This window comes from Perca flavescens, chromosome 20 (assembly GCF_004354835.1).
Source record: "Perca flavescens isolate YP-PL-M2 chromosome 20, PFLA_1.0, whole genome shotgun sequence".
Lineage (NCBI taxonomy): Eukaryota > Metazoa > Chordata > Actinopteri > Perciformes > Percidae > Perca > Perca flavescens.
The window spans coordinates 22,604,836-22,630,538 of record NC_041350.1 but is presented as its reverse complement, the minus strand read 5'-3'; the positions used below and the strand labels follow the sequence as shown (position 1 = coordinate 22,630,538).

Genomic DNA, 25,703 nt, shown 5'->3' with positions numbered 1-25,703 from the left:
GATTACCATACCTGCCTGCGTCCTAAACAGCAGGCCGGATCAACCAACTAACATCAAAGGATGCTTCGCTCTCTCGGTCTCTCACTCTTACTATGTCACCTCTCTCTCCATCAACTTTCTCTTTTACTCCAGCTTAACTTGATCTCCCTCTGTCACTCACGCTGATGCGGCACTTGTGCTTTGGACTGAAAAAAACCCAAAAAAAACACTGCCCTGGGTGTGGGACGTCAGTCAAAAAAATGCTTTCCATACGCCATCGTGTTTTTGGTTCAAAAGATGCTTCAAAAGGGGAAGCTCCAGAAAAAAAACGTTTCGACCTACAAGGTCTGGCAGGGTCAGGCAAACACCCATGTAAACAAAAAAAGACATTATGACAACCTCTGCCTTTTCTCTGTATGCTCTTTGTTGAACTGTTGTTACGTTATCATTTGCATAATTTTTAAAAAGGTACCCTAAGGAAATTTTTACCCACTAGTTGTCAGGATCTGGCTGTGACTGACTGCCTTTGTGCCACTCTTTTGGCCATTTTGTGTATTGTGTTGTGATTTGTGCTTGTTGCTGTGTTCCATGTGTTCTGTGGTTACCTGTCTGTCATGTGTCTTTGTCTCCGCCCTTCCCCTTATTTGGTCTGCACTTCCTGTCTTGTTAGTTCCCTCCAGTTCTGCTCTCACCTGTTGCTTGTTACTGTCTTGTCCAATCCTCTGTCTTTCTGTTCATTGGTCTGTGTATTTCTACACCCCTCTGTTCCTTTGTCACTTGTTGGTTCGCCTCTCTCCGTTTGTCCTGTGAGAGTGCTGTTAGTTTGAAGTTGTGAGTTTGTAAGTTGTAGTGTCAAAATAAAGTGTGTTTGTTCTGCACTTCTGCCTGGAAGAGTCTTGCAATTGGGTCCACCTGCTGAAACCTTGACACTAGTAGACTATGGGGCAATTTTTCAGTGGGTCCCTGTTCTGACAGCATCAGTTGTTTCAGCAGGTGTCCCAAAAAATGAGAGGAGGAAGCCAGTTGAGGTTATTAAAGAGAGACAAACTCTATAGTGAGCAGGACACGATGGATGGATGGGTCAACAAAACAGTACTGGAGACAGCTGTTCAACAACCTTAATCATTTTCTAACCATAACCACGTGTTTATTATCGTAACCATGACAACGAAGCTTCCCTAACCGTAGAGAAGTATTTATTTGAACCCAAACCATAATCTTTCCATATAGTCATTTTATGTGCCTAAACCTAACCAAACGTCAGCCAAAGCGTTGTCATATCCTAACAGTGTTGTAGTCAAGACCACCTAAACCGAGACCAAGTCCTCTCCAAGACCAGTGTATAGTGACCGAGACAAGACCAAGACTTTGAGGGGTTAAGACCGAGTCAAGACCAAGGCAGGGGGAGACCGAGCCAAGACCAGACCAGTGCGAGTTCCACACTGCCAGACCTTCCTCCACAGTGCTGCGGAGTAAGGTTTGCAGCGGCACTGGGGCTCTGTCCAGTGCTTAGCACCGCCCATGATGATTGTGATTGGTTTAAAGACATGCCAATAAACCAGAGCATGTTTTTCTCCCATCCCAGAATGTTGTGTGGACTAGCCAGACCTTCCTCCGCAGCGCTGTGGAGCATGTGCCAACAAATGTGGCAATGTACCAACAAAGGCAATGAAGAAGAACACTGTTAGTAGACAAGAATATGAACAAATCCCAATTTCATTTGCTTTGCACATGTTTTATGAGGAAGGAAATGCACTGAACACGTTTGCTGGAATATTTTGCTGAGAAACACAACATTTTAACATAAACTTTGTTTGCCAAGAAAACTCCTGAACTAAGATACTACAGTAAATTAAAAGTAAGGCATTGGAATAGCCAAGTGAAATCAAACTCCTTATCCTCTTGGAGAGTAAATAAAAAAAAAAAAAACATCTGTGTTGCTTATTCAACATATCACTCCATGTTTCTTGGAAAAAGACAAATCAGGTGAGGATCGATTTTCAATTTTTAAACATCCGATTCATCTTCACTTCTCCAGTCGAAGGCAAAAGTTGGCAAAGTATTGCCAACTTCTGTCTGCAGGCACAGTGGGTGATACTTTCTGCCAGCACTGAGTTTATTATCATTCCCATATTGACAGTAATGAACCTCCGGGTTGCTCTCTACCAGCACAAAGAGATTGCACCATTATCACCGGCTTACCATGGTCAACTCCAGGCGCAGTTGGCCAAATGAATTTTTTTTAAATGTAAAATTACATATTGAGCATCAGAACTGTGCACAATTTCACCTCATTTGGCTTTTTGGCAGGAAGAAACGTGTGTCTGTAAGTAGCCTCAGTTACATTGCAGCCTCAGTCACTCTCAATGCCTGTCCAATTAACGCCACATTACACTCCGTTTTTATCTCTCCGTCTTTATCTGCTCCCGTCTTCAGTCTGTCTGTTGCTCCTTTTCCCCCCCTCTGTCTTCCCCTCAATCTTCATCTCTCCTCACTTCAGATTCGTTTACTCGCTCTCCTTCCCATTTTCTTCTTCCCCGACTTTCCCTCCAGGAGCACTGCAGCATCTTTTGACTTTGTTACTTTCTTCTCCTTTCAGTCTTCATCATTCCCACTTCTGTTGTCTCTTCCTTGTTCTCTCCTCTGTCTTAACTTTCTCTTCCCCTCCATTTGTGTATTTCTATTCCTCCCACCATGCCTCCTGCTCGTTCTTTTTGAATGTTTAAAATGATATTCTCACACACACACACACACACACACACACACACACACACACACACACACACACACACACACACACACACACACACACACACACACACACACACACACACCTCGCTAAAACTCTTTAGTGACTTTTCTCTCAGCATGAGGTGTTCCTTTCTCATGTCGTCTCTGCTTGTGACACGCACAGCATGGCTGCTGATGCTTAGTTATGTGGGGTAAAGTAAATATGTTACCACCCCCCAACACAAACACCTGCTGAGACACACATACCTGCAAATAAATATATCGTACTAGGGCAGGCGTGCACTGAGACTTACTAGCACATACTGACAGAATATGTTAACACATGAAACGTGTACATCCACATTACACACACACAGGGATTCATAAACACAGATGTTTAATTAGGTAAATTAGCTCTTCATCCTCACTTCTACGTAAACATGTGCACAACAACCATAACAAGAAATAGACACAACATAACACACATGAATATCATACTGTACGTCGTACACTGCAGCAACCCTCACACACTAACATTCCCAAGCTGAAGTTGTGTTGTTTTGAGTTCCACATCTGTCATTTTGAATAATGTCGCTCATAGATCACCGTGGTGACATTCAGCACATCTGAAAGGTTACTATGTATTTCTTCAAGACGGGCAACATGGGCCCCCCCGTGGATTAACTGCCGCCTGTGCCAATCCCTGGCAAAATCACACACACATATGCACACACTGTCAAGACACAAACATGCTTCCCATCATACATACAGACACATACAACCCGACACCCACAGCACTGAATTAACATAACAAAACTTGTCAGAAGAAAAATCTCTAGATCCCCCAGAAGGGTAATTGTCACCTTGGTGATGTGGTAGCTAAAACACACACACACACACACACACACACACACACACACACACACACACACACACACACACACACACACACACACAATACACACACAAAGCAGAAACAGAATAGACCCAAAGCCAGACAGATAGAGTGACAAAGCCACTGACGGATGGACAAGCAGGATGACTTAGTCAGACAGATGAGATGAGAGCTCGGGCACACACGCCGCATCTGACAAGCTGACAGACAGAGTGCATGATATGCCTATATCAGTCTCCTTGTTTTGTGAGGGGAATTCGCCATGATGCAGCACCGGCTTTGGCATCGTTGACAGCGTAAACAACAGTGGGACTGTATTGGTATAGACAAGGTTGGCCCAAAGTGAAGCGCGAAGGAGTTGATGGCTGGTGTCCGAGCACACCAACAGGAATCTCTCAACACAGAGGGGCGGGCCAAGACAAGAAAGGATTTATGTCAGCGCCCTGCAGATATGTCACGTATCCACACAGTCAATATTTAAAGAAGGGAGAAGAACTGGCGGATTTATTTTTCATTCCATCAATACTTTAGATTTTATGATGCAGTTTTAATGACTTTTTTTTTTTTTTAACAGATTGGGACACACTTTTTGGATGTCAATCAACATGACCACCACTATTTTGCGAAGACACAAAACTTTTCTTTCGTTTCATTCTTTTGTACTTTACTTTTGTTATATTTCCACAAAACATCCAGCCCACGTTTTGCCAGGACAGCAACATTTGCCTCCGAGTGGCAGAGCTGCAAAACCAAATCCTCCATTGTGTGGATCTGTTATATATTCATGATCTTTAACCTCTAATCTAACCCCCCAACCTAAGACTCCTGAGGTCCTCAGGTTCAAGCGGGTCATACTTTTATTGTTTTAGCTTAAACTTTGAGGAAAAAAAACCAATCCAATAGTGAGAATAGTGATTGGATTTTATTTTGTCATACACTCAGTTTATTAGGTACACCTAGATGAAACTAATGCAGTCTTACACAATAAATACTAACTTCATGATGGTTATAATGTTCTGTTTTTGTTTAAGTTGTCTTAAAGAAGATTTTGGAGGATGTAGTTTGTGGAGCTGTTGAACTGTATTGCATTAAAGAGGAAAAATTTTTAACTTAGGAATGGGTTCATAGGGTTTTAACTCCTTGATTGACAGTCTGACTGACAGATTGATAGACGGGTGGCAACACGATTATGGAAGTGACTGATTTGGCCAGCTAAAAAGACCCTCAGGCTTGCTGACCCACTGACTGACTGACTGGCTGGCTTATTAACTGACCACCTGAATAACTGACTGGGTGAAAAAAAGTGGCAGGCCGACTGTCTGTCTGTCTGACTGACTGACTGTCTGACTACTAATCTTTCACATGAATACAGTAATGTGTCAAACTGACTGACTGGCTGACTGACTTATTAACTGTCTGTCTCGCTTCGGCATCACCCTCAGGCTCAAGGATCTTCATCTAATATGGATGGGTTGATCCAGATTGACGAGGTGAACTAATCCATGTAGTTTGGGTCAAAGCGCTTGAGCCTCTGTGGGTTGGAAGCCACAGAGGGCAGAGGGAGCCAACGGGGGAAAGCTGGTGTATAGATTGCTTTGCAGCATCTCTAATGAGTAATTAAACACTTGAATGGAGTCCAATTAAGATACACGCTGGGTTTGCAGGCACGCACGCACACACATATCGCATGTGTCGACGCGCAAGTAAACATCAGCATGTAAACCAAATCAAAGACACACATAGGGAAGCACGCACACTCATGCTAATAGTCACACTTCTACGAGCAAATCAAAAATAGAAATACACACAGACAATACACACACAATACACACACAAACGCGCATGCGTGCACACACACACACACACACACACACACACAAACACACTTTCAAGTCTCGCCACATTAAGTGGAGCCGTATGTGCTGAATGTTGTATGTGGTTCTGGATGGAGTGAAGGTCAATGTCGTCTGACTCAAATTAACCGGCAGCTCCTACCCTCCCTCCCTCCCTGTCTCATTCTCTCTCTGTCTCATTCTCTCTTTCTCTGCTGTCTGTGATTGTCTCTCCATCTTGATCTCTGCCTCTTTCTCTGTCCAATGTTCTGTCCATTTCTCTTTGTGTCAATCTTTCTTTTTATTCAATTCAATCTTAGTGCCAATTCCAAGGTGCAAAAGCCCAAAACAAAAAACAATAAACATATTCTAAACTGGGATTGTCTTCACAAGAAAGACAACAATTTGTTTGAATATTATATTACACTTTACTTGAAGGTATCTACATATGAGTGACATGACACTGTCATGAACATGCCATAAACATTATAAACAAGTCATAAACGTTTATGACATAACGCTTCTTTTAGTAAGTGTCATTCGGTTTTTGTCATGACAAGTTATGGTTAGGGTTAGAGTTAGGGTTACAGTATCATGTGTTCATGGCAGTGTCATGTCACTCTATGTAGATACCTTCAAGTAAAGTGTTACTGGATATGTTTTCTAATAATGTTAACGTTAACCTGACGAGAACCTGTAGTGGTCAGGTGAATTATGACTCTCAGGAGCAAAGGACTAAAGAAGCACGACGTTGTTAACGCCAAGGTATTCTTGAAACTAAAAAAGTTTTTCTGATGTGTTGTCTGACCCAGGGGTGTGTCCATGGAGTGGCCTCGGGTCGCACGGGACAGCCCTGAGAGCTGATTGGCCACCACATTATCCTAAACTATGATTGGCTATCTACCTGGTCAGAGGCGGGACCTTAGTTCGAAACAACGGTTTGATGAGTAAACCGGACTTTCGTTTATAGATGCAATTCAGTCTCAAACCCGAGAGTCCGCAATGTGCCGGTGGCGGAAAAAATCGATACAACATAGTATTGCGATATTTTCCATGGCAATACTGTATTAATACATGGACGCCAAGTATCGATCTTTTATGATATAAATTGCACATGAGAATTAAAATTTTTGGTTCTAGAATAATAAAATCAATTGCTTTTTCAGTTCACCATATGGTGCAGTTGAGTGAGAGAGAGAAATGTATATTTTCTAGATAAAACAGATGTTGACAAAATTTTCCTTTGGGGCGACATGCTTTGAAGTTAGAAAAAAGGTTATATATATATATATATATCGCAGAAAGTCGCAATATGTTTAAAATCACAATAATATCGTATTGTGACATAAGTATTGTGACATAAGTATCGTGATAATATTGTATCATGACATAAGTATTGTGATAATATCATATTGTGACATAAGTATTGTGCTATAAGCATCATGATAATATCGTATCGTGACATAAGTATTGTGATATAAGTATCGTGATAATATCGTATCGTGACATAAGTATCGTGATATAAGTATCGTAATAATATTGTATCGTGACATAAGTATCGTGATAACATCGTATCGTGGGGCCTCTGGTGATTCCCACCCTTATAATTTACCATAGAAATAATATACACATGCCATCAGCACAATTATCACAGGACGTTAAGTAAAAACACTTCTTGATTTCATTTATAAAATCAGCTTTATATAGCGTACATCTTAACATTTTTGGGAGGATAATGAAGCTTTGCTTCCACTCGATAGCAGCATATCATGTTAGTGTGGCCTGCACTTTTGATATTCTTTTGCATTTAGATGCAGGTTACTGAGGCAACACTCAAACCTCCCAGCAATGTGTCCTTTTTGACAAAAAGGTCAATGTCAAGGTGATATAATCAATATCTATTAAACAGTTAAATAAAAGTACAACATTTTAGGGCAAGTACTATTTCCAACATTATTTCCAATTATTTATATTCATCATTTGGAGAACCGCCTCCTAAATTGCTACATATCAAACATCAGGGAGTCTCTTTCTTCTTCACTTTTTCTACAAGTGCTGCTGTCTCTGTCTCCTCTCTCTGTGTCTTTCTGTATTCCTGTCTCCCACTCACTCCCCACATCTTGGGAGTAATCCCACTGTGCCCAAACCCTCTTTTTTCATCTTCTTCCCTGCCACTGATCTCCCAAAATCCCACCCCCCACCCCTCTTCTCTTCTGTCTCCTTCAAAGTCTCCTCTGCAAACCTTACATCTCCAACTAGACTCTTAACCAAAAAAATGTGTTCTTAAGGCTTGTACCACATCTTGGTGATATAATGAATACTTTTTGCAGCTGCTCAAATGTAGAATTATGCTCAGATAATTTGCACAGACCCTTTACAGAATGGTCAAAATGCTACAAAACCAGCACATTGAAGCACATTTTTAAAGCAACACTCTCTAGTCTGGTTTTTTTAAGTCCAACTGAAGTTTAATTGCATGGTTTTTCTGTAAGCATACACATCTGCTCTGTTGATTACGCTTCCTGTGACCTCATTCGAGAAAAAAATAATTCCCAAAAGGGAGAAATGTATCATTTGTATTTGTTTCCCTTCATGACAGCACCCCCTTTCTGTGCGAGCAGGATTGCCCTTTAGTTCCCTTCTCTGCATAAAGCCAATCACATCACTGCATTTTCAACACTTAGCAGCCGCGCAACCCAACAGGAGCCATGACTTTGAACTGCAACCCATGTTAGCTTTCAAGCCAATACTCCTCCATATCTACAAACAGAGACACATGCATTTTCCAGCACCTTAGCTGGTTGAACAAGCAACTAAAAAAAATTGCTAACATCAATTTGCAGGCTGTATAGCTACTAGCTAGTCAGCTGTAGCACACCAATCAGCTTAAAAACGTACCTGCAAATGTCACGGTCATTTGGTTTAGAGACTAAATAGTGTGGTTTTAAATTCTGCTAACAAAACGCTTACATTCAGAGCAATTACACAAACTTGCAGTAAATAAGAAGCTGGATTACATTTATGCAGTATCCTGATTTCTTAAATGTCAAGTTTACGACTTTTGCAATCAAGGTAGGGAAACAGAGAGACCTTATTTCCCAAGCTAGATTTCTCCTGGATCCTGCTGATTTCATGGGATGTAGAAAGGTAACCGGGTCTACTTTCTATACATACAGTATGCATGTGCAGGACAAAGCTTTTAAAAAGGGTGAAAGTATGGAGTGGAGCAGCTGGAACAAAGGATAGATCAGCATATGTTGCAATGAATTAATTAAAAATAAAAATTCCAACTAAGACTCACAACAGAAGTCTGGGAAATGACTGACCCCCATACTGACCTGCTGCATGGTTATATGCAATTTTACAGTAACCATGTTGCTACAGTGCATGTTCATAAATCGCCAGTGTAACCTGGTTTCTTGTGTACATGTAAACCTACCGATTGTCACTCATGGTCCCTGCTGGCTCAGCTGTCAATCAAGCACAAACACCCACTCAGAGATTTAAAGGCTAAAGGAGCATTTGTAATCTATTCCAAATACCATTTTCCTTCCTGTCAAAAAAACAACAACACATGCATATTAATGACTATGAAATTTGACTGCAAAAAAAGGGTTGACTAATTGTGATTTCAGAGTCATTATTGGTCATTAAAGAACCACTGCTACCATGAACAAAAAAGACAGAAGGATCTTCTTTTTTTTGGTGTTAAGTCTCTACCAGTCCTTTTCTCTCTCCCTCTCCCTGATCATCTTCTTCCACGGTACTCTTCTTCCCAAATTTCCTTCTCTAACCTTTCATTTTCTCTCTCTCTCTTTTTCTCTCTCTTTTCCTTCCATCTGGTGTCTTTCTATGAGCATTAATCAGAGTGCCCAAGCACCATGACCAAAACAACTCCACAGAGACTCGCTGCTTCTATCTCCTAGTCTCTCTTCCTCAGTCTCGCTCCTTTTTTTTCCTCAAATAGTCATAGATAGACCCCAACACACACACACACACACACACACACACACACACACACACACACACACACACAAACACAAAACACACACACACACACACACACACACACAGTTATGATTTCAACCTGGCCTGAAGCTACTATGGTGATGGTAGTCTTTCATCTATCTCAAAACTTACTGTTGTGTGCAGAGAGCTGATTTTCACAGAGTACGCTCAAACTACGCGTGTACAAATTGTGCAAAGATGTCCTGCAGTAATGTGTTTCACACACTTGTTTCGGCCCATCCATCACCGCCGAAGTCAATGCAAATCACTAACTGAGTCATGAATTTAAGTTATCAAACAGACCCTCAATCTTTTCCCCTTGGCAGCAGGCACGGCCATGATGGAAGCTGGAAATATGCCATATTATCCAGCTCTGGGATGTAAGTAGTTAGTAGTAGCTGAATTACACCCAGGACTCTGACTGAGCTAATGCCAGGAAATACAAACCAGTACAAACCAGCACTGCTCAGTTTTATGGAGCATTAAGTTGCAGTAGTGTGACTTTTACATTTTCAATTATTTCTGTCAAAAATATGTGCCAGGTGATGCCAGTGAGAGAGATGAGGGCAATTACTTTGCAGCAGTGTAGAGTCGACAGCATCCCCAAAAGTTGTCACTATCTGTCATCTAAATTCTGTATTCTAACAGCTATAATTTGAGGTCTGCTTTTTATATATAGCTCCAAGTATATACATATACTCATATATATAAGTATATACAAGTATATAAAGTATTTTATTTATTTATTTATATATATATATATATATATATATATATATATATAAAAAATAAAATACTTACTTCTGGCTGGTAAAATTATGAAAACTGATGACCCACTTACACCCACTAACATCTATCTTTGGTCTGCAGTGGAAAAGATTACAATTGGCATTCATTCCCAGGACAAATGACTCTGCAGTAGCCACAGGTATTTATCTGCTTCCGCTCCGATCGGCAGTGATGGAAACATGACAACCCAGGTGGACACGGTAATTTTCGGGCCTTTTCCAGCGTGATGCTATGATGAACATCACTATAATTATACTGTTTATTGATCCCCAGTGGGGAAATTACTATGACGTACATCAAATCCGTCAGTAATTTCCGTCATCTCGGCCGCAAATTCTGTCCATCTCTCCAAAAGCAGCGCTCAAACATCGTTTCAAATTAGTTGGCAGTGAGTTTGAAAGAGAGACTGCTTTCTCCTGTTTACCATTGACATATATAAACTGGACCAACAGATCCCGTTGCTCTGGACGGAGACCAGTGAACGATATTAGAAGCACTTTTCCGGTGAGGGCAGAGCGTTACTGCGCAGCCTCCAACTGAGAGAGACAACATAGATGTGACGTGAGCAAACGTGTCTCAAAGTTGTAAGTCTTCTGGTAGCTGTGACAAGAGAAATCTCAATCATTCTGAATCTTGCAGAGGCGGAGAGGTTAGGTATATGTAAGGAGACAACATGGGCACAGGCTAATTATTGCTAACTAAAATGCTAGTTAACATTAGTAATTAAACTTAAACAGCTAATGTGAGTCGAAACTGCCTGCGAGCTTCTCCTGTACTATACGGTAATTTCTCTACTATGTGACAGCAAGTCGTGTAGTTATGACACAATCGTTAGCCTATTTTTACAAAAACGTCTGCTACGGAGCCATGACGTGAGATACAAGGTAATGGAGCCTTTTATACATTGTCGTGTTTCTTTAGAAATAATAAATGGACAAATAGTCTTTAAATGCTTCAGATGTAAAGTTATTCGCTGTCAGAGTGACGCCAAAATGAATGGCAGTCAATGGAATGCTAACAGGAGGTGATGGCTTGTTAGCATCAAAATGGCGCCACAGGAGCTACGCGTTCCGAGGAGAAGCTTACCCCCTTGCTGTTTACTAACCCTTTCCGGCGCATTCGTGATGTCCGACATGACACGCCAGAAAAAAACTGAAAGGCATACTCGTCGACTGGCAATGGGAAAGGAGTCTATTGCTTTTATTATTTTTGGCAAGTTTTAAGAAACCATGTTAATTAGGGTGGAAAAAGAGTATTATAGACAAAACAGTTTCCTGTCCAACTCATAAATGTATTGTCTAGGGCAGGGGTCACCAACCTTTCTGAAACTGAGAGCTACTTCATGGGTATTGAGTCATACGAAGGGCTACCAGTTTGATACACTCTTCTGAAATAACAAATTTGCTCAGTTTGCCTTTAGTTATATATTATTATTAATGATTAATGATACTCATCTATGTGAAGACACTGATCATGTTAATGATTTCTCACAATAATTATCAATAATGACTTAACAAGGTGGGAAACAGATAATATCAATATCTAATTTTCATTTTTAGAACAGGCCTGAGGGCTACTCATGTGGTCCTTGGGGGCTACCTGGTGCCCGCGGGCACCGTGTTGGTGACCCCTGGTCTAGGGTTTGTATTATCACTGAATTAATTACCATTTCTTCAAAACAAAGTGGCAACCACCACGACTACAAGTCTAAGCAGACGTGATTGAAGATGCAGATTTTCAAAATCACCTCAACTTATTTAAAAAAGATATTATGGCTTGAAGTGGCATATTTTGGATATGTATTGAAAGTATCTCAGCCTATCACACTCTACTACAACCAGGCTCCACCATGTTGCCAAATTACTTTTATCTGGTGCCAAACAGATGACAACATCGCTGTGAGCAGTTAATCAAACTCCAGGGCCCGTGTTCATCAAACTGCTGAAAGGGCAATTTTGGACTTAAGTGAAAGATAACAAAAGAGAGCCCCAGAAGTATTTTTAGTTGGTAAAGAGTAGTTACAAGATGACTGCGGTACACAAGAGTGCAAGCCATATTGATCTGAACACTCGATAGGACGTTACACAAATTTCCCTTCTGTTTTGGCATTCATTTACAATCACTTTGCATGCATCTTCACTGTCTGCACTTGTCAGTGAATGTGGCAGTTAATTCTCCTCATGTTTTCTTTGATGTACAGCATCTCATCCAACAGGAGTGATTTCCTCCTCATTCTAATTTATTAGAACTGGTACTAGTTTATTCCTATATGTAGGAGGACATTTTTTTTAATTCTTATTCTTCACTTAGATTGGCACTTTTTAAAGTATTCTTAAGTATATTTCCCAAAAGTTTAATAAACATGGTTAAGGCTTTCAGTTCCCTTGGGAAACCTCCAAGCGTGGATCATGGATCTGACATTCATATTTTTCTACAGCCTAAAGGATATAAAGCCTGTGCTAATCTGAGTCAGAGACACCGTGATCATGGCTCTCACTTCATAAGAGTTTAATTGAACTCCTAATCCAGGTGACAAATGGGTTTGAATAAAGCATGTTGATTTAAAATTACCAAAATGATAAACTACAACCAATAAACCGCTGTGTTTTAGCAGTGATGTAGAGAGCAGAACGTGGAAGCCTTTTTCTGTACAGAGCTACGAGGCAGGTGAAGGGTTATAGCTCCAAAGTTTATCTCTGATGAAATCACTGCAACACCAATTACATTTGCTCAGTTGCCTCTGGCCCTTTTCAAACAAAGATGCATTTGAAATGAAATTGAAACAATTTGACTCAATTGTCAGTAACGTGGCAGAATGACAGGATTTGATGTTTTTATCATGTTGTTTTATCCCGGATCGGTTAGCGTTGCAGCACATTGGCCTTGGGAGGATCTGTGCTGTGAAGAGCGATATGGCAGAGCAAGGGTTAAGGCTTTAAAAGGAGATGTGTGTTCAGTCTTCTTTTCATTGTGAAGAGAGAGCGAGAGCTTTTTTTTTTTTTTTTTCTTTTAAATGGGAACACAGCTTTTCTCCACCGGTGGCCAAACCTTGACCCTCAAACCGATCTCGAAATAGGCATTCGCTAAGGGAGAAAAAGAAAGAAACACACTTGCACACATAAAGCCTCCAGCCTTTCCTTTCACCACATACCCTTCCCACTGCCAGAGCATAGATGCGTATAGAGCACGGACACACAAACACCTAAAATGTGCACACACCAAATTCTCTACTTTTTTTTACTCTGGGGAGAAGGTGAACTCATATTGTTGACTGCTGAGTAAAACACAGCAGAATACACACACACACACACACACACACACACACACACACACACACACACACACACACACACACACACACACACACACACACACACACACACACACACACACACACACACACACACACACACACACACACACACACACACACACACACACACACACACACACACACACACACACACGTTCCAGATGTCGTTTTCCTTTCTTTTTTTTAAAGTGTGTCCCAGAAGATTTCCAAAAGAAATTGCACTTGTGTGTGTACGCTTGAGTGTGCACGTTACTGTCTTTAACTCTCCAGCTATATGTCTGTACTGTATATTGCTCCGTCTTATAGTACAGCATGCTTTACTGTGAGTGACTATTTTCAGATCAGTCATCCAAATGTAGAAAATAAGATAAATAAGTAAAGTCAAACTTTTCCAGTGCTGCCATGTTTTAAAATCAGCACAATACACATACACAAAGACAAACAATATGAAATACGACAGTGAGGAGTGGGTTGATAAAACATTAACAAGAGAAATGCTGCATAGCAGAGACATCTTTTGGTATGGTAACTTCAAAGCTCCCAAATACTGCTTCAGCTAGAGGGAGCGAGCCCATGCTATAAAGATATGGTTCAGGCAACAATCTGGTTTTGATGAGAATGGATCTTTTTAAGTGTATGCAAACAAAGTCCTGGTGCTTAAGCTCTTGAGTCTCTCCTCATTCCCCCCCACCAGATCCCCCCACTCATCTCCTCTACTACCCCACTTCTCTATCTTGCCTTCTCCTTTGCTATCCCCTTGACGCCATCGGTAGCACACAAGGCTCTGCATCAGGCCAGCATAACAGGAAGTGAGTCCAGACTGCGACAGGCTGCCTCTGGCTGGTCGACAGGGTTTACAGCTCCTGTGCGGCTCGGTGGCTGTATGAACAGCTGCACACTGGGAAGTCGTGACATCTGTGTTTACCACCTACTCAAAGATGTAGCCTTCATAGAGTTCTCAACTTTTTACTGCCTACATTTCATGCTGCAGTGAAATACAACTGTTGTTTTGCCCCCCCCAAGAGGAGCTGGTAGTAAAATTTAAATTTTGTTCTGTTTTTAGCTGTCTGTAGGCGTACAGTATGATCTGATAAGCAGGTAAGGGTTTTCAGTTGCAGCACGTCTGCCAAGTTCTATTTTATGACATTGTTAAATAATGAATGTAAACTACTGCATTAATTCAGAGAAGTTTGATGGATGTCTGACGGCAATCTTCCCAACACCCAGCCTTAACAGTCAGTGTTCGCACATGCAGTTTAAAAAAAAACGATTATATTCGGGTTAAGGCAATACCCGATTTCTCAAACGCCATGTAAACACCTTACCCCGGTTCTTAACCGGGCTATGATCGGTTTAAGCATCTGCGCATGCTTCAACTGCCCTCCCCACTCTGCTGGAGTGGTATTTGAACCGGACATACTGTGAGTCGTAGTCGTTGCTATGACACCATACAACAAAACAGCGTTACCCGAATCAGCAGGCCATCGGCAGCAAAGAGCAGCCTGCAGTCCATCGGTTTTACTCCCCGCCGAGGCAGCAGCGGACATCGGGAGATGGCTAAACAGATTGTCCCTCTGTGGGGCTGTCAACGCTGTGCCTCGGCTCGTTGGCTAAACGTTAACTAACATTGTCAGTCATCTGGCGGGAACACTATGCTGTCCTACGCTGAGGTAATGTGTAAATTAAACATTAAGTTGTTCAAATTTGACTAATTTAGTGATCAGTCTGTGTAATGTTGACATAGGTCAACCGGAAGAAAAAGCGTTGGCAGAGCGCCACCTACTGTACCGGAGGTGGCGTTATTCACTTAACCGGGGTTACTGCTATGCATGTAAACGCACTGAATCAGGATTCCTGATGGACAGTGCACAGCGTTTAGTAAATGATTCAAATGTGTATTATCTCAGTTCTAATTCACTGTGATTGGGGCAGATATTCAAATTACAGTTAAATAATGGAAAAGAGAATGGATTTTCACTTAGGTTAAAGATCCCCTCATCTCAGAGTTCAGCGACTTTTTCATTTAATTGAAAACCACTTCCTTGAATACAATTAATTGAAAAAGGAATAGAGCCTTAATTTGGAACTAAGGGCCCGTAACTGTGGTCAGCAGTGAGACTAATGGCATTCCGCTTAAACACAAGAGCCTGAAAAGTGGACTGAGAGTTGTTTGCCTAAAATTCCCTTGGCAAAGCAGGCATTGATCCTCAGCAGCAAACTTTGCAGCCCTGATACGAACAGAGACTAAATGGGGTCACAGGGAGAAAAAAAAAAATCTAGATTTTAGTTCTTAATAGAATGTTGGGCAGCAGGGTAAGCTCCACGCCTGAATAATTCACTTTAGCCAAACTGTTGCTTCGGGTTCCATTCATTTTTAATGCTGTCTTTTGATGTTGATTAATTAAGCAGTGCAAGCGCTGCTGTTTCTCCGCCATCTCTGCCGCTCGCACGCACTGCATGCACGTAGACAAACACACTGCTGCTTCTCCCTCTTTTCCTCGTCTCCCTCGCCTCTATCCCTCTAAACCCTAAAGCCTTAACACCCCCCATCCCCCTTTCTCTTCATCCTCCCTGCTCCCCTCTCCCCCTCAAACATATTCACACACACTCATACATATACACAAAAATACACACAAGCACCCAGCCACAAACAACCACACTTTGCGCACTCTGTCTTTGTGAGACACACACGCATACACACACACACACACACACACACACACACATACACACACCCTCTAACACCCCTAAGCCACCCCCAAAAGTGTTAAGATCCGTAAGTCTTAAGTCTTTTCTTTTAAGGCAGTTTGGGAGGACGTGTATATGTGTGTGTGTGTGTGTGTGTTTGTGCGTGCGTGCATGATGGGGGAGTGACGAAGGCAAGGAGAGATGTGAGCGAGAGAGGATGCCTCTCAGCAAACACATAGCAGATTAATGGAGGTGCGTGTGTGTGTGTGTGTGTGTGTGTGTGTGTGTGTGCGAGAGAGAGAGAGAGAGAGAGAGAGAGGAGGATGAATTTATTGTTAGAGGCTGTACTGTACGTTACAGCTTGGGGGTTGGATGTTAATTAGAATACATGCCTCCTTAGCTGGTGGTGGTTTCTGTGCATGTTCGAGGGTGCGCGTGAGTGCATTTGTGTATGTTCCAGCATGTGTGAGTGTGCATGCTCCCTGACTCTTTCATGTGTTATTAACCAATGAAGACAAGAGCAACTGTGCACCGTCCAATCAGCACCCTGAGGTTTATAAATAGAGTTTAGCTGACTGGATTCTAACTTCTTCTCAAATTTGCTCCTCAAATGACAGTTAATAGCAGCGACCGCAGGTCTAGCTAAATCAAAGAGACAATTTAAACTAGGTGTCTGTCTTATAAATGCCCTGATTTTTTTTAAACTCAGGGGATATAGAGGATTCTTTTGTGCAGAGATGGCTACGTACTGGTGAGAAGAGAGGAAACCGTTTAAAAAAAAAAAAGTACTCAGAGAATAATAAAAAGATGCTAATGGAGGACCATGTGGACACACACACATACACACACCTCTCTGCTAATCCAGCGCATTCTTAGTGTGACCAGGGACAGTCTGGAGAACGAAGAGAGACACTGAAATCCTTTTATACACACACACACACACACACACACACACACACACACACACACACACACACACACACACACACACACACACACACACACACACACACACACACACACACACACACACACACACACACACACACACACACACACAGTGAGAGCGATATGATTTGCTGCTGATAATGAAGTGTTGCTGTAAGAGAGAGAGGCTGTAATGTTGGAGTCTATAAATACCTGGCCAAAAAGCCCCCCTGTCATGTTACATTGATCTTAGCATGATGGTGTGAGCCTTCCTGATTCCAGCAGTATCTTTGTTACACAGCTAAGTGCTATAATAAGGGGATGGAGACATAAAAAGAAAGGAAGAAGGAAAGAAAAAAAAGAGATAAAAAAAGAAGAGTATGAGCCATTTTTTGTTTTTTTCCAAATTTGCCAGAAAGTAAAGGTCTCACGGTAAAGGTCTCATTTATCTTGGCCAATGATTGTCCCACGTGTGCAGGCATAAAAGGAAAGAAAAAAAGAAGGGTGGGGGGAGAAAATCTTTGCCCAGTCTAAAATGAATCTTATCAGCAGCTTTTCTAACAAGAAGCACATACTTTATGAATACATCATGGAAAACAAATTCAGTATGTTGCAGCCAAATTCGACAATAGGAACAAAATAACTAAATCAACTCTCTGAATCCTGTCTAAGGTATACTGATGGCCATCATTTTAATAAGTCCTCCTCACCTATTATGTTGTTTGGAAGCACAAGTCCAAAGGATACACAACCAGAAACATTATCAGTGCAACAGATACAAATGCACCAAACATACATAAAACCAGTTACAGAAGGTTCAATTATATATTTATTCCAACACCTAAGTGCAAGATATAAAAGAAAGTACAAAGGCAAGACACGAAGTAGGACAGAATACTAAACAGCACCTATTCCGAGCTTAAAGTGCAGCTGCTTCACTGCAACCATTACCTGCAGTTAATCGAACAAGTGACAAAGTATGCACCAAGTGAACTGAGCTCTTATCATTTGCACTGATTGTACCAATCCAAATGGTTTCACCCACCTCACGCTATCTGTGTGAAAGAGCCACGATTGTAACCATTTGTCAACCGGCCAGAAATGACAACCAGCTATATATTGCCAGTTTGAGTGGAGGCTTTGTCAGATCACTGCTATTGGTTGCACTTGTTATTTTGATGTGTTCCTGAGATCAGTTGTCTAAAGTGTGGACCTCATGAGATATATATTTGACATATTTGGCCTAGAAATGTCTTCTGTGCATCTCTTGTGGATGTACAGTACATATTTAAATCTGTGCCTGCATTAGTTTTCCCTGCTCCCCCAATCTAACACTTTGCACAGCTTATTTTTTGCATTGTGTCCAGAATACCATCTATCTAAAAAAGTGAGATGTGGTAGACGCCTCCCGCAGAACACTTTACAACAGCGTAACTTATTACGTTAATACCGCCGTTTAAAAAAAAGTGAATCATAAGCCTATTACCCAAGGGGGGGGAGCGTCTGGCAAGCGTATTTATACATTTTGATGCTAACAAGCACTCACCCCCCCTTAGCATCCCATTGACTGCCATTCATTTTGATGTCACTTTGACAGCAAATAACTTTACATCTGAAGCGTTTAAAGACTATTTGTCCATTGTTTATTTCTAAAGAAACACGGCAATGTATAAAAGGCTCCATTACCTTGTATCTCACAGTATGGCTCCGTAGCAGACGTTTTTTTAAAAATAGGCTAACGATTGTGTCATAACCATGCGACTTACTGTCGCATAGTAAAGGAATTACTGTATAGCGTAGGAGAAGCTTGCAGGCAGTTTCGACTTACATTAGCTGTTTGAGATTTCTCTTGGCACAGCTACCAGAACACTTACAACTTGTGTGTGATATATATATATATATCACACACACACAAGTCTGTATCACTATCTTTGTGGGGACTTGTCATTGACATAATGCATTCCCTAGCCCCTTACCCCATCACAACTAAATGCCTAACCTTAACCCTTACCCTTACCCTTACCCTAATCCTAACAATAACCTAATTCTAACCCTAATCCTAAAACCAAGTCCTAACCCTCAAACAGTCCTTTAAATTCGTGGGGACCAGCATTTTGGTCCCCACAAGGCTGTGCAGACCCTACAAGGATACTGTAGTTCCCGTTTTTTGGACCCCACGAATATAGTAAAACAGGTACACACACACACACACACACACACACACACACACACACACACACACACACACACACACACACACACACACACACACACACACACACACAATGTGAGATTGTCTCTGTAGGCTACTCGCTCTGTTTCTGGTGGTTGATTAACGTAGATAGGTGCTGATTAGCTCTCATAACAGGCCGAATGGGTAGCACACTGCCATGAGTCCATGACGCTAATGTCTGATTACTCCACATTGTCATTGTGATATTTTGGGATTACATTCTGAATCTGCAGCATTCTCTGTCAGGTAAATATATAGCACAATGTCTTCCTCTGATGTAGAAGTAGCCTACACTGTAAGTCAGTAGTAGGCTATACAGTGGAGTTGCATATTAAGTGGTTTGGGTTCTTTCTGTAAGTAATTTTGGGGTACAATTTGGTTTTGTAGAATTCTACAACCAGCAATACCATAGGCCAAGCAATCGGCCCATTCCAAAGAGGCACATTTTCAACGGGCACTGTGCCAGTGATTTAAAATAACAATGCCAGAATGTGAGCAAAACTGTCTCTGCATAATTAGATGTTAAAGTCTCATAAAAACAGCAAATGTAGCCATGGCATTTGTGTATTGATATTGGTTTAAACTGCTTTCATCTAACAGATAGCAAATAATTTTTCCTAGGATGGCAAAGTCATTATCGGCCATACTCTGCCTCTGATTGGTTGGTTACTTGTTGCCTTTGTTGTTGAGTTGGTTAGGTTTAGGCATGAGGAGTGAGATGTTATGGTAAGGGTAAAAATACAGTATCAGGGCAGGGCAGGACCTGCTGCCCTTTGCTGCGTGTCATCCCCCATCTCTCTCCCCCTTTCATGTCTATCCAATGTCACTACATAATAAAAGGGAAAAGCCCCAACCCCCCCCAAAAAAAAAAAAAAAAGAGGCAGAGTGGGGCGGGTTATGCCTTCGCCATCCTAGGAATATATATATATAAATATAGCGTCTTAGACTTAGCAACCGAAGGTTAGCAACTGACTGCTTAGTAACAAATTAGTCTTTGGACATGTTTTGGTGCTTTCTTTTGTGGGCAATTCAGTTCAGTTTTACAAGAAAATGTATTCTGAAATGTGAAGGGGTTAGACAAAGACAGGAGCTTATTACTGGTTGAGTGAATTTCAAATCTTCAAAACCCAATCAAGGTAAGCATCATCTTACCTTGATCATGTACACTCTTTGTTGTATGCATAACCACTCCACTGTGCCCACAGGAAGGAGCAGATGATTGTATAATAATTGTATTGAAATTGGAGTTTCTGCCAAAGGGCAGGGTTTTCTCTTCTAATTTCGGTTCTGTTTGCACGCAGTTTGTCAACAAGGTTAGAGCTCCTTTTTTCACCCCCACGAGCGAGCTGTTTGCTACCATTCATACTCTTACAGCATGAAAAACAACTGACTTCAAAATTGCCTGAGCTGGATAATCCACCACAGTAAAACCCTAAATTTGTTTTGTCAAATGTGCTGTTACTTCCTTGTGCTGCATTATGTTGTCCTCTACTTACTGTCAATCACCTGATATTATTTTTTTGAAGTAAATAAAACATTAGATTGCAGAGGAATGAAAAAACATCATTAACAGGAGCCAAATCAAGGCATCTATCAAAAATCAATCAAATCAAGTAAAAAAAAATGTTTTAGCTAAAGCACACGTATCAAATTCAAGGGGCCGGTTTGGCCCAGCTAATTTTGATACGGCCCCTATATACATTTAGGTTCACAATACGTTTTGGCCCAAATACTTTTTGTCACTTTTCACAATGTTTTTTTCGACATTTTTTATGCTTTTTCCAAATGTTTTTGGCATTTTCTTCGTCATTTTTGTCGACCAAAATGTAAGTGAGAAGACTATATGAAACATGCAATAATACAGTCAAAGATATCTGACTTTTCCCATGACATAAAAGCAATACACTATGTCTGGCCCTTGATGTGATTCTCATTTTCTAGTGTGGCCCTTAGGGAAGTTGAGTTTGACACCCCTGAGCTAAAGGGAAAACCCACATCATCACAACTCTCATAAATTATTCTTATATTCAATTACACATTGACCTCTCTTGCATTGCAGTTTAAGGTCAACAAATGTTAGTGCTGTTCTTGTTGTGTGGCAAGAAATGGGCCAATGAGCCATGGAATCCTCACCCACAGTTTGGAGGAATCCATGATTTCTATGCTTTTAAAACGCACAGAAAGAGCGGGGAAACTACCCAAATCGTGTGTGGAAGACTGCGTGCAGAATCCAGGATAAAAAAGAAAAAGCTGTCAGGCTCACAAAAATAAGTTTAAATGCTTTTAATGGAGCAGAGCGTGCCGTACAGTATCTCTTTGGTGCCTGCCAGTAAGAGCTCCTTTTGGGTTTGCAGTCGGAGTATCTCTGAGAGTCCAGCGGGCCACTAATGGTGTGGCTCGGGAACAGAGTGTATCAGAGGAGAGCGTACAGAGAGAGCACAGAGATCACACAGGGCTTACACTCTGTCACCACAGACACACACACACAGACACAGACACACACAGACCCACACACACACACACACACCACTCTGACACATGACTGCAGGAAGCCCACTCCTGACTGATCATGTTGAAATGGTGAAGGTGTGACATGTGAGTGTGTAGGTGTAGCATGTGTGAATCAGTGTGTGTGTGTGTGCAGAGTCCCTCAGATGGGGGATAACAGCTGGCACAATGAGAGCACCCAAGAAGCTGCAGCAAAGGGTTTTGATCATTATGCAAACACACACACACACACACACACACACACACACACACGTTAATATAAATTTAAAAAGCGGCACCTCTAAACTCGCATGTTTAGAAAATACTGTCACAACCACTTAAAGCCTGAGAACTAATTACAATATGCGTAAAATGAATATGCATAATGACTATACCCCACTTGCACTGATAAAAGAAAAAGCTTGGAAAGCAAAAGCTGCCTCGCTGAGTGTGTGTGTTTGCAGGTGTGTGTGTGTGTGTGTGTATGAGGGAGCAAGAGAGTGTGTGTTCCTCTCCTCTCCCTTTAATCTGCGTATAGGGGCAGTGGTGGGAATCTGCACACCATGCTAAATCAATACACTCCTGCCTGCTTTAGTATGCCTCCATGTGTGTGTGTGCGCGCGCTTGAGTGTGTGTGTCTTAGTATGCAGCTCAGATACAGAGAGAGAGAGAGAGAGAGAGAGAGAGAGAGAGAGAGAGAGAGAGAGAGAGAGAGAGAGAGAGAGAGAGAGAGAGAGAGAGGGGTTACATAAGAAGAAAGAGGGACACACTTAAGTGGTTCTGACCTTGAGTACATCTCCCTCCCCTCCCACACCAGTCCACCCCCTCTTGCTACCGGATAAATAAATAAACTTTTTTAAGCCTGAAGTGCGGACATGAAGGTTCGAAGTGTGTGTGTGTGTGTGTGTGAGAACATGTAGCTGATGTGTTTGTTCATATAGATTAACAGCCTCAAAGAGAAGCGGCCTCAAACCGAGGGGACTCTGAGATTCTTCCTTCCTTCCATCTCCATCTCATCTTTTTTCTCCTCTCTTGTGCTGTTGCTCCATCCTCCCCTCCTGCCAATCTTTCCCTAACCTCCTTTTGTTCTCCGCTTGTCGGTCCATTCTTCTGCCCTGCTTAGTTTGGCCCGCTTCACTCCACTTAAATCTATCTCTCTCCTCCCCCCCCTTGTGTATCTCCTCATCCATCCAAATCCGTCCTTCTCTTGCTTAGATTTTCTTCGACTGCACTTCTCCTTTCATCTCGCATTCCTTTTTCTGCATCCCTCCTTCCGTCCATCCTTATTCCTCATTCTGAGTGACCGCTGGTCCCTCCAGGCAGTGAGCACATCAGACTGGCAAAGCTCTATCTTCCATCACCCGCCATCTCCCTCCCCTCCACACTCTCCATCTCTTTCACTCGCTCTTTCGCTGCTGGCAGCATTGGCAGTATGACAGTGCTTTCCCAGGGCAAGGCCTTATGTAAACAGCCCCATGGCACCAAGCAGTGTGTGTGTGTGTGTGTGTGTGTGTGTGTGTGTGTGTGTGTGTGTGTGTGTGTGTGTGTGTGTGTGTGTGTGTGTGTGTACACACATGTTTGTGAGAAGGAGCGTTACATTTCCTACTATGTGTGCCTTTGAAAAGAAAAACAAAGACAGGGACAAAGTGCATTTGTATGTGTGTTGCATCATACGAGTGTGAGTGAGTGTGTGAGTGTGTGTGTGCGTGTGTGCGTGCGTGCGTGTGTCAGAAATGCCTGTTAATAGCTGTGGAGGTCAAATCCGCTGATAAAGTAAACAGATAAAGGTTAGGGTCTCTCTCTACCCACCTTTAGAGAGTGAAGCACGCTCACTCGCATTTCCTTTCTTTTATTCTGCAGGCGTGTTTTGGCGATTGAAGATGATACGGTGCCTGCCGTTTGATTGGTTGACAAAGCTGTCTTTGATTGGCCCTCCCCCGGGCCCGTCCCAGCCACGCTCTCGGACGACCTTCAGGAAAGTTTACCAAACTTTGCTTTGATTTACCCCCTCCTTTTCCCCTTCCCTCCTCTTCCTCCCTCGCCTTGTCTCCTCCCTCCAGCCTCCGCCTGGATTCCCCACACAGTCGACAGCCTCTCCATGATAATGAACGGCAGCTCAATCTGTACAGCTGACAAGAGCGCAGGAGGAAATCATAAGGCTTCCATAGCGAGCGCTGCTTTATTGCAATCTCATCTCAATCAGCGGCAATCAGACCATCTAGGCCGAAATATTAGGGTCATGCTGCCCTCCCACCGTACGGGACGCAGCAATCGAGCACATGCAGCTCCAGTCTGGAGTTAAATGACTTAAATCATTTACGGTGCTGTTTGAGAATGAGGATGATGATGAAGATGATGATGATGATGATGATGATGATGATGATGATGATGATAATGATGTTGATGATTTGTTCCGATTCTAAAACGCCACAACGCCGAGTATGCTGTGAGAATGGTGTAAATCCTTGATGGATTCATGTACATCATTATAACTTTCTTCTGACAATAGAGCCTAGTCGTTCAGAATATACGACAGAAGAACAACACAGAGTCCCACGCACACAAATTTATTTTGCACCAATTTATTCTCCTAACTTTCTTTTCCTTTTCTGTCTGTCTGTCTTGGTATTTTAAACGTGCGACCCTGTTCCTTTTTATGACGGCAATTACGAAGTGCTACGAATTCTGACCTCTACAGATTCTACAGGAAACATTTGCGAGCATCTCTCTGCTGATTCTCCAACACACACCCCCTTTCTTTCTCCCTTTTACCGCAACTTTGAGTGTTATTGAAAGAAAGGCAGAAAGACGCCTACTGCCATCTAAAGATAGCTGGAGAAAACCCTTATGCCGCTTTGAAGTGCTAATTGATGCTATCGTAGTTAGAATCGGAGAGAAGTCCACGGCCGCCGCCAATTTGTTGTGGTTTATTTTCCAAGAGGAGTAATCTTGATGTAAGACTTTGATCTGTCTGATCCTGGGTCTCTTTGCTTTTTCAGCGCTGTGTACTCACACAACGTCTCGCCCAGAGCTTATTAACCTTACCCTTATTTACCTTACCCTTTATTAGCTGACATTATTGAAGCTTATAAACTACTTCCCTCTGTTGTGCTCAATGTCAAACACCTCAGTGTCCTCTAACCTGGAGGAAATGAGAGTGGTGCGGAGGGGTTGCCATGTGTGTGTGTGTGTGGTTTTTATGTGTATATTTGCCTGTGTTCCTACATCAACCCATCTGTGAGCAATTTGATGTTTTGTGAGTGTACGCTCGTGCTCTTGCCTGAATTATCTACCTGAGCAGAATCTGTGCCTGCAAATGTCTGTGTCTATACTTGTGTGGGTGTATGAGTGCATGCATCAGAGGATGCATGACTACCTGTGTGCATTAATAAGAGATGGTAAGCATGAGCATCTGTGTGTGTGTGTGTGTGTGTGTGTGTGTGTGTGTGTGTGTGTGTGTTAGTGAGTGTGTGTTTGTGTGTCAGAGAGCAGTGCAAGTGTGGAGCTGAGGACCGTCCCTGTCTGAGACTGGCAGGCAGAGTTATTCACGGATCACGGCAGACATATGGGCAGACTGGGACTCGCTGAAGACATGCCCTTACTGCTGGGACTGATACAACGAGATAAACAGATGTGGAGGAGGCCACACACACACACTCGCAGAGACATTTGACAGACACGCACTGAGATGTTTGACAATCACACACACACACGCAGAGACTTTTGAGAGGCACTCATGGACTTTGGAGAGACATTAACACGACATAAATGCACACGTGCAGGAATACACAAATGGCGGCAACACACACTCAAACAAATACA

The 25,703-nt window shown here is 42.2% G+C and overlaps 1 protein-coding gene across 1 annotated transcript in view; it reads right to left on the bottom strand.

The window, feature by feature from the left end:
* Nucleotides 1–25,703, bottom strand: part of LOC114547147 (ephrin-A2) — a 67,314-nt gene that overhangs the window by 12,824 nt on the left and 28,787 nt on the right. Inside the window, exon 2 of the mRNA XM_028566380.1 lies at nt 23,887–24,010. Within this exon, the coding sequence (XP_028422181.1) occupies nt 23,887–24,010 (124 nt within the window). The remainder of the gene's footprint in view (nt 1–23,886; nt 24,011–25,703) is intronic.